General features: G+C 34.0%; 2 protein-coding genes across 2 annotated transcripts in view; one reads left to right on the top strand and one right to left on the bottom strand.

The window, feature by feature from the left end:
* The first annotated feature begins 214 nt into the window (after positions 1-214).
* On the top strand, positions 215-808 carry LOC111712108 (protein TsetseEP-like). Its single transcript, XM_023486626.1, has one exon. The coding sequence runs from the start codon at positions 215-217 to the stop codon at positions 806-808; it is 594 nt and encodes a 197-aa protein (XP_023342394.1).
* A 4,864-nt stretch (positions 809-5,672) lies between these two features.
* The window catches only part of LOC111712107 (uncharacterized), a 21,244-nt gene continuing 16,142 nt past the window's right edge, over positions 5,673-10,774 (bottom strand). The window contains exons 8-10 of the mRNA XM_023486625.1: positions 10,529-10,696; positions 8,961-9,077; positions 5,673-7,030 (exon numbers count right to left, since the gene is read on the bottom strand). Coding sequence (XP_023342393.1) covers positions 6,863-7,030; positions 8,961-9,077; positions 10,529-10,696 — 453 coding nt within the window. The 3' untranslated portion in view covers positions 5,673-6,862. The remainder of the gene's footprint in view (positions 7,031-8,960; positions 9,078-10,528; positions 10,697-10,774) is intronic.

Here is a 10,774-nt window from a genome sequence, read left to right as displayed (position 1 = left end):
CTGAAAGATTAAGATAACCTGTAATGTAACATGAAAGATCAAGAGAACCTGTAATGGAACCTGAAAGATCAAGAAAATCTGTAATGTAACCTGAAAGATTAAGAGAACCTGAAATGGAACCTGAAAGATCAAGAGAACCTGTAATGGAACCTGAAAGATTAAGATAACCTGTAATGTAACATTAAAGATCAAGGAACCTTTAATAGAGCCTGTAATGGAACCTGAAAGATCAAGAAAACCTGTAATGGAACCTGAAAGATCAAGAGAACCTTTAATAGAGCCTGAAAGATCAAGAGAACCTGTAATGGAACCTGAAAGATCAAGAGAACCTGTAATGGGACCTGAAAGATCAAGAGAACCTGTAATGGAACCTGAAAGATCAAGAGAACCTTTAATAGAGACTGAAAGATCAAGAGAGCCTGTTATCGAACCTGAAAGATCAAGAGAACCTGTAATGGAACCTGAAAGATCAATAGAACCTGTAATGGAACCTGAAAGATTAAGAGAACCTGAATTGGAATCCGAAATATCAAGAGAACCTGTAATGGAACCTGAAAGATTAAGAAAACCTGTAATGGAACCTGAAAGATTAAGAGAACCTGAATTGGAACCCGAAATATCAAGAGAACCTGAATTGGAGCCTGAAAGATTAAGAAAACCTGTAATGGAACCTGAAAGATTAAGGAAACCTGTAATGGAACCCAAAAGATTAAGAGAACCTGTAATGGAGCCTGAACACGAAAGATCGAGAGAACCTGCCATGGAGCCTAAAAAATGTCTCTACATGAGAACCTGTAATGGAACCTGAAAGATCAAGAGAACCTGTAATGGAACCTGAAAGATTTTAAGAAAACTGTGATGGAACACGAAAGATCAAGAGAGCCTGTAATGGAACCCGAGAAATGTCTCTACATGAGAACCTATAATGGTACCTGAAGGTGCAATATTTTCACAATGAGACCTGAAAGTACAGAATTATTTGAATTGTACGGGTTTAGCTCCAAGTATAGCGAACATGTCAGGAGAATAATGTTTTTACTCCGAACCTGTCCAATCTATTGAGATCACTACCTTACCCGGGGTTGGATAGAAATGACCATGATACTTAAAAAAGCTTTTTATCATCCGCTATTTATGTGAATTTAATCTATTTCAGAACGTAAAAAGGTGACACATGAAAGCCACACGATATTCCTTCTGATGCGAACATTTATCAGAATTTTTCCAAATACTCATTTAGAACTAAGACGAGCAAAGTTTTGAACTTTTCATATTCAGATCGCCGTGACATTCCCTATAAATATTGACTCTACATATTGAAGGATATGTTTAACTACTCGGAGATAATAGAACCCTAACCTTGTCTCCAGTAACCTGGAACCCTGCAATATTCTTCTCTCATATATTTCTCCAGCTTATTACAATATTTCAAGGATAAGTATATTGTCCTCTGTATTTCTATCACATTTGTACACAAACTCCTGAAATACAAACTCCTGAAATACATACTCCTGAAATACAAGCTTCTGAAATACAAACTCCTGAAATACAAACTCCTGAAATACAAACTCCTGAAATACAAACTCCTGAAATACATACTCCTCAAATACAAACTCCTGAAATACATACTCCTGAAATACATACTCCTCAAATACAAACTCTTGAAATACAAACTCCTGAAATACAAACTCCTGAAATACAAAATTCCTGAAATACAAACTCCTGAAATACAAAATTCCTGAAATAAAAACTCCTGAAATACATACTCCTGAAATACAAACTTCTGAAAAAACAAACTCCTGAAATATAAACTCCTGAAATACAAACTCCTTAAATTACCAATTTCTGAAGTACTAACTCCTGAAATACAAACTTCTGAATTACAAACTCCTGAAATACAAAATTCCTGAAATACAAACTCCTGAAATACAAACTCCTGAAATACAAAATTCCTGAAATACAAACTTCTGAAAAAACAAACTCCTGAAATATGAACTCCAGAAATACAAACTCCTTAAATTACCAATTTCTGAAGTACTAACTCCTGAAATACAAACTTCTGAAATACAAACTCCTGAAATACAAAATTCCTGAAATACAAACTCCTCCTGAAATACAAACTCCTGAAATACAAAATTCCTGAAATAAAAACTCCTGAAATACATACTCCTGAAATACAAACTTCTGAAATACAAACTCCTGAAATACAACTCCTGAAATACAAACTCATGAAATACTAACCCCTGAAATACAAACTTCTGAAATACAAACTCCTGAAATACATCTCCTGAAATACAAACTCATGAAATACAAACCCCTGAAATACAAACTTCTGAAATATTCTTAAAAGAAAAAACAGAGGAGACAGAGTTTAGCTTGTGCGAAATATTGTCTTCTTAAACTGCTAATATTCTAATTAATAAACATATATAATATATATTGCTGTATCTATTGTCCAGGGTAGCATGAAGTTTCCCCTCCATGTTGTAAAAACCTTAACGCTTGATGAATCCCCCCTTGTAAATTATAAAATTTAATTTGCAGAGTTAGGGTTGGGTTGGAGTGCGGAGTAAGATCGAGGGTTAAGCATGCATGATCAACTCTTAAAACCTCCACACCTAGATTTTAACCCCGGAGAAAAACCTGTCATCGATCAAGTTGTGTGTATACATTATCCAAATCAATTTGTCAGGGATCTGCGGAACCATTTTTCTTCCGGAGATTTAAACTTAAGGACGTTCAACCAAGAAGAGAGATTGATTGGAGAATAAAGAATTGGATTCGGTTTTTAAATATTTTTGCTTCTTTTATAGCTAAGTGGTTAGTATTCAATGTTTATTGTTATTACAGCTTTGAAAGGTTAGGAGAAATGTAAATAACCAGGATGAAATAGCTTTTACAAAATGGGATTTGGGATCAATTTAGAAATTATGATAATATTTAGCAATTTATTTTGTAACTCATGTTTCTTCTTACAGCTTACAGCTGATTTTTTTACAAAGGAATAGAGTTTTGGCCACAAACTCAAATTTTCTTATCTCTATATCTTTTCAACATGATGGTGTAAACCTTTGATTTTTAAACTTAGATTACTTTATCAAAAAGAACTACGTTTCAAAGATATATGGGATGAGAAAATCCGAGTTTGTAGCAAAGATCTACTTCCTTACTCTATTTTCCTGTGTTTGATGTGACAGATGCATACAACCTTACTCCTCACATGTTGTCAAATATTACAAATATTACATATTGTCTTGATTTTACAAATTATGCAACAAAACAAAACAAAATGTTTGCAAGGACAGACCTAGGTTTGAGGACATAAGGTTGGGTGACTAAGAAGTAAAGTGTAAGGAGTAAGGAGTACGGAGTACGGAGTAAGGAGTAAGGAGTAAGTAGTAAGTAGTAAGGAGTAAGGAGTAGGGAGTAAGGAGTAAGGAGTAAGGAGTAAGGAGTAAGGAGTAAGGAGTAAGGAGTGAGGAGTAAGGAGTAAGGAGTAAGGAGTTAGGAGTAAGGAGTAAGAACAGGTCCAACAATTTGTTTCTGGAGCAAGATATTAACAAGTCTAAGAAATACTCTCTTCCTGTCAATAATCTGTACCTAGGTAAACCGTAGAACCTAGGGAATGTTCTCTTCCTGTCAATAATCTGTATCTAGGTAAACTATAGAACCTAGAGAATGTTCTCTTCCTGTCAATAATCTGTATCCAGGTAAACTGTAGAACCTAGAGAATGTTCTCTTCCTGTCAATAATCTGTATCCAGGTAAACTGTAGAACCTAGAGAATGTTCACCTCCTGTCAATAATCTGTATCTAGGTAAACTATAGAACCTAGAGAATGTTCTCTTCCTGTCCATAATCTGTATCTAGGTAAACTGTAGAACCTAGAGAATACTCTTCCTGTCAATAATCTGTATCTAGGTAAACTGTAGAACCTAGAGAATGTTCTCTTCCTGCTTGTACAATCTAAGGATAATAAAAATTCTTTATACAAAGATCTTAAACTCTATTGAGCTTATGTTAAATCATTGTCAATTTAACAATGTGAAGGTCAGGGGGGAGGGAGTTAAAAAACTAAATAAAAACATTAATCAAAAAAAGTTTTCATAAAATTAAAGATTATTTCTAATTCTTCTATTAAGTTACAATTCCATTAACATTAATTTATTAAGTATTTAAAAATACTTTAACCGTAATATTTGTATTCCAAAATTTTGATATTTGGATTAAGTAAATTTCTGATATTAGAATATCCAGAAAATAAAAGTCATAATGAATATTATTAATGTAAAGAAGATTTGTATTAACTATTAATTCTCTTCCACCCAAAAATGTCAACACATGTCAGTAATTATGAAGGATGATATTTATTTACAAAACTCCTTTATAATTCTTTAGCAAATATTTTAATGAGTTATTTGTTGAACTTAAAACTCATCTTGTCTTTGTACCAACCCTAGCAGCAATTTCAACTTCAACTTCATTTTAATCCAATGTAACCAACCCTACCCCATCTTCAATATAATCCAATCTAACCAACCCTACTCCATCTTCAATATAATCCAATCTAACCAACCCTACTCCATCCTCAATATAATCCAACCTAACCAACCCTACTCCATCTTCAATATAATCCAACTTAACCAACCCTACTCCATCTTCAATACAATCCAACCTAACCAACCTTAATTCTTCCAACAAATCCTACTACCAATCCTAGCTACTCCTCTCTAATCCATCTTAACTAATCCTACCTACTCCTCTCTAATCCATCCTAACCAATCCTAGCTACTACTCTCTAATCCATCCTAACTAATCCTAGCTACTTCTCTCTAATCCATCCTAACCAATCCTAGCTACTCCTCTAAAATCCAACCTAAGAATTGAAATAAAAATGAATTTACTCAATAATGATATATTTATTCAATTTTGAAGATTACGAAGCGATAAAAAATACAAAATGCCGTGACTAGATCAACTATCAATCAATTAATCAATTAATTAACACATTTTTTACTGAACTTTAAAATCTTATCAGGTTCAAAGTATTGCCGGAATTATGATTACTTAGGAACATCTTCAGTTGTGTACAAAAAAATAAGTTTGAAACGTGCAAAACAAACACACACAAATACTTTTAATAATTACAGGCTTGGATACGATGTAAATGGAAAGTCTTAATGTATCATAAAAATAAGTGTATGTTTAACATATTATATAATAAGTAAAAGCTGTATAATCATAATTTTGAAACAATTGAGCTTGTTTATACATTTAAATAAGTGTTACTTTATTTAAGTTTTTTCATAGAAATATAAATTTTATAAGATTTATTGTATTTTTGTGTCTTATTATATCCTTCGCTTTGAATACTTTTCCTCTTTTATACATATAACCCATGATACTCTGGAATAGGAAGATGACTGTTAGCAAGGTTATAATGCAAGGAAAGTTAATTGCAGTTGCGAATTGGTACCGGAGACCCCGTCCCACAGGAGACCCCAGCCGCTACCATACCGGAGACCCCGACATTGTCAACGGAGACCCCAAAGTTTTCATCGGAGACCCCAAATAAATAATTAACATTTTTGAAAATGTAAATTGTTTTTATGGCATAAAAACCTAGATAAATTCATTTTATCATAAACTTTTAAATTTGGATATTATTTTATGCATTTACAAAGAAATCTTCAACATTTTAAAAAATTTAAAAATTATTGTGCATTTTTATTATTCGTCTCTTTATTAGACTTTACACCCTCCGCCCTCCCTCTCTACCTGTCTCCTCAATCTTGTGTTTACATTACCCCCTAGAGACAGTACACTACAGCACAGAAGATGTGTAAACCTCTGAAATAACTTTCATTGCATTATAACCTTGACTGTTAGATTGAAGTTATAGTTCTAAATTGTCCACCGAAACACATGGTATAGTGTAAACAGACCCATTTCATAACATAAGTGGATCTTTCAAGCCACTGCTAAAACCACTTGCTTTATAATTAAATCAAATATACAAAAGACGCTTAAAAGTCGTCTTCCTATTGCACAGTTTTATGGGTCCTACTGTATATTTTTCCTGGTTTAGATATATACTCTGCTGTTGAATAATTTCTCTGGGTTTAGATATTTGCTTCTTCATTGGATACATTCTATCCGGGTTTAGATATATTCTATCCGGGTTTAGATATATTCTATCCGGGTTTAGATATATTCCATCCGGGTTTAGATATATTCTATCCGGTGTGACGTGAGAATCCGCCCGGGCGTGATATAATGTCTGGGCTACTGTATTGGGCCTGAATCAACAAATTTAACAATATCTGTTTTTAGATTCCTTTAAATATTACGACATTGCGAATCAACGTTACATAAATGGTACATGCCATGGTTTTTTACATTTTTTTCTAGTATTTCTACATTTAAAAATTTATTAAACAACATAGTTTACAAACAGAAAGTGTATAAAAATGCTTTTATAATTCAATAATGTCCAGGGAAAGTGTCAAAAAATGCAGTAGCCCGGACATTATTTTACGCACAGGCTGATTATCACGTCACACCGGGTTTGGATAAATTCTATCCGGGTTTAGATAAAATCTCTCTGGGTTTGGATAAATTCTAACCGAGTTTAGATATAACCTTGACTCTGGGTTTGGATAAATTCTATCCGGGTTTAGATATAATTTCTCTTGGTTTGGATATATTCTATCCGGATTTAAATATAATCTCTCTGGGTTTGGATATATTCTATCCGGGTTTAGATAAAATCTATCTAGGGTTGGATATATTCTTCAGGTTCAAATATTTGCCTCTTTCTGGTTTCACAATATTTCTATTCTCCAGGTACCTTTTACAACTGTTTATGTGATAACAACCCCTTTCTGTACACAGTTGCCAGATAGTGTCTCTAGTAGTGCTGGCCATAGGTAGGTTGATATTGTGGTACTGGAGAGGTTAGAACTATGAAACCTAACATGGAACTCAGGACGGAATCGTCTGGTCTCGTACTCAATGCTGTAACTCGGAGTCTAAACAGAGAAAGGTTAGTATTAGCAAAATTCGTAGATTTTTATGATTCAAAAATTTAGATACTCTAATATCTATATAATACCATTTCCGCAGATATCCAAAAAATTATTATCTTAACCTTAACCAACCCAATTATAGTTTTTGTAACCCTGGATATGAAGATTCAAAACTGCAAAGGGCCTAATTCTTGATTCAGCTTTGATAATTTTAAAGAATATGTTTATTACAAATTTTCAATGTCCCACAAATAGGACTCTCTGGTACAGGGTGTCCCAATAAACATGGGAATTCAGTGACGAATTCGATATCGTGTTTTCAAATAATTCTTTGATTTAGTATAGTAATACCTACTGGGAAAGCTGTAATCTGGAAGAGTTTCGTCTGCTATGTTCACATTTTGTTTGTTAATGTTTTGACTGCATACGGTTGTACTTAGTAAAACAAGAAAATTGCAGTATACAAACTTCACTGTTCATCTTGGGAAGACATTATAGACACATCGTTGCAGTCTTTTACCCTTTTCATAAAATAAACTCTAGCAGACATAATAATATTATGGCTTTTGAAATTAGGCATTACAATGCTAATTCATAAAAAGACGATATCGAATTCGTCATTAAATTCCCATGTTTTTGGGGACACCTTGTATCTAACATTCTGTAGTCAGTCTGAAGAATGATTAAGTAAAGTAGGAGGCTGATTACTCAACTAAAGATATAATATAAGTCCCTAGGAGAGGGTTAAAGATATCCCGGGGTCCGAGCTCTTTAAAATTCCTGTCAGACTTGGCCAGTGTTGTATCGACAATGAATGCTGAAGCCATATTTAGCTACGTTTGATGAGAAGATTTAGCTGATGGGACGAAACCCTGTGCATCATCAACTTTTATCATACAGGGTTTCCTATTTAATATGACAGTTGATAGAACGTCTTTGATCTTTGAAATAATTTGCGGCATTTCTTTGTCAACCTAAACCAAGTAAATACTTGCCATAGTCATTGTTTTCATTAGATAGCCATCAAAAATTAAAGACGATATTTCATTCGTCTCCCAGCTGTCATGTTAACTGGGACACCCTGTACAATATCAGGCGAATCTCAGCTGTCATGTTAACTGGGACACCCTGTACGATATCAGGCGTCTCTCAACTGTCATGTTTAATGGGACACCCTGTACGATATCAGGCGTCTCTCAACTGTTTTGGTAACTGGGACACCTTGTACTATATCAGGCGTCTCTCAGCTGTCATGTTTGCTGGGACACCCTGTACTATATCAGGCGTCTCCTTACTGTTATGCTCAATGGGACACCCTAGACTAAACATGCAATGGCATTGTAAACAAAAATACCAACAGTGACTGTAGAGGGCTAGAGCAAACCTTTCAAAGCTAATATTATTCTGCAACAGCTGACACACCTTCGTTTAAAGGGATGGTTTACGAAAAACGGGCAAATAAAATAAAACGAACTTTGACAATATTCTTGCTCATCTCTGTGCTGTAGAAATCCATCGAACGCATTAAAGAAAAGCTATAGAAGCAACTTTAAACTTTCAAAGGTGTCTTAGGCCAAACTTTTCTTAGAAACATATCTTTAAAGATGACTGTTGGTGGCACTTTCTAAATGATGAAACACTTAAAATTTCGTCAACAATCCCTTTAGTGAAAAAGTCAGCTGTTTCTCAATAAAATGTTAGGACAAATAGTCAGATGATGGATTTACAGGGAAGTAAGTATCTCATTAAACAAGATTAAAGAAAAAATATTGATTTCTTGAAATTGAAATATTAAAGTTGTAAATTGTGAGATATCGATATTGTATTTTATTAGTATCAAATAAAGTATCTGTATCATCTTAAAAACCTAGGTTTAAGTACAGATGCCGCGTAAATATGCTACTTTTGATGGATTAATTGATTAATTATCCACCTGATTGATGAGCCCCCAGGCGGTCCGGACGCACTCCTTGATGTATCTGATCAATCCGTCGCAGGACTTTAGGGAGGGATAATCGTACAGGGTTGCCCAGATCTGGTTACAAACCTCCTAAGGACAGAAAATAAGGTTTTTTAACTTTAAAATTATTTTAATTACTGGCATGGCTTTTTTTATAAATAAATATTTTTGAGAAAATCTGCATAAAACATTGATAAAAAATCCACGATACAAACCCAATGTAGGCATTTTGTTATAAAAGGGGCTGTAGACCTAACTCCGAGTGCCCACAATTTATAGTGGGGTATATCCGATTCACAATTTAACCTTAAACCTTATATCTTTCTTATTCTTACTCAGACAAGAGGTTTAAAGGGATAGACCGGCTATGTAAGGTAGTTAAACTGAGTATGCAGTGTTGTGGACAAATTGTTTAGGATTCATTTGAGACGAAGAAAACGTTTCTACGATGTATAATTACTGAGTTTGAGCGCAAAGTCGACGTTCAAAATCATGAATTTGGATGGGTACGTTTTCAGATTAGGGTTTTTTTTTAATTATTAAATAACGACGACTAAAAATATAGTAAAAATTCTATAGTAAACTAATTAGATGTTTAGGAACAGGAATTTCTCAATATCGAAGTTAAAATTAATTATTTCATTTTTCATCATTATATTGAATTCTTATTTTCTATGAATTTGTTCGCAGATTTCTTCAAATTCTTCAAATGTCGTCTTTTTAATAAAAATTCCAGAAAATCTTTGTTATAAAAGAGAGATTATAGAAACTAATAATAAAATAAGATTATTTATTTTCGATGATAAGAGTTAATTTTTATTTTTTCAACCTGTTCCTAAACAACTAATTAGTTTACTGTAGAATTTTGTTTACATTTTTTGTCGTCCTTATTTAATAATTTAAAAAAAACAATTCTGATAACGTATCCACCCAAAAGTACGAGTTTGAACGTCGACTTTGCGCTTAAACTCAGGATTTATGATTCCTAAAGGTACCTCTCTGAATCGGAAATGCCACTTTTTTTAACGGAAGGTCACTTGAAATTACGTCTACAGTCCCTTTAAGTTTCCTACTCAGAACAAATGTTTAATGGTTACCCCACATTAAACTAAAAGGTTGCCCTATAACAGGGGGATAATGTCGGAGAGAAGATCTGATAAGATATCAAGTGCACTTCAGCTGGAAACCGAGGAAACTATTGAAACCCAGGCAATATCAGACAGTTTTAAAACTTCATCCGGCAGGGGAGAAATTTTCTTAAACCCAATTTGACCTGTGAACCTTTTTAGATGGATTAGATGCCCGTAAAAGATATTTTAAACGGGTAAAATTATCTTGATGGTAAAAGTAAAAATGTAAAACCTTTAAACACTGTTCATGATAAAATGTAGGGGTTGTGGAACTAACTGTCTGTGAGCTCCAGGACCCCCCCCCCCTCAAAATTGCCATTAGGTCAGTTTACGGTACTCAGATTTCCAGATCAGATGGTGGAAATTGGATTGAAATTAAACCAATCTCCCAACCTGTATTTATACACTCACCTCAACATTCTTGGACAGATCAAATGTCTCCGTGGCTCTGCGCAAATATGTAGTTAAAGCAACTTCTATTTCTTTAACCCTGGGCTCCTGGGTTGGGGGAAGCTGGAGGATTCTCCGAACCTGATCTTTCTTCGTGTCCACGGTAGAGTTTACGGAACGGAAGGAAAGCTAAAATATAAATAATTGTTTTTGTTCTAGTCAGTTCTAGTTTATTAAATTCATTACCCCCCCCCCCCCCCCCCCCCC

The sequence above is a fragment of the Eurytemora carolleeae genome, unplaced genomic scaffold, assembly GCF_000591075.1.
Source record: "Eurytemora carolleeae unplaced genomic scaffold, Eaff_2.0 scaffold1114, whole genome shotgun sequence".
NCBI classification, from domain to species: Eukaryota; Metazoa; Arthropoda; class Copepoda; order Calanoida; family Temoridae; genus Eurytemora; species Eurytemora carolleeae.
Note: the sequence above shows the minus strand (reverse complement) of the source record. Positions and strands in the feature narration are given on the sequence as shown.

Bases quoted from the DNA above. Each gene is read 5' to 3' on its own strand.
- LOC111712108 (XM_023486626.1), top strand. From the start codon at position 215: ATGGAACCTGAAAGATCAAGAAAACCTGTAATGGAACCTGAAAGATCA.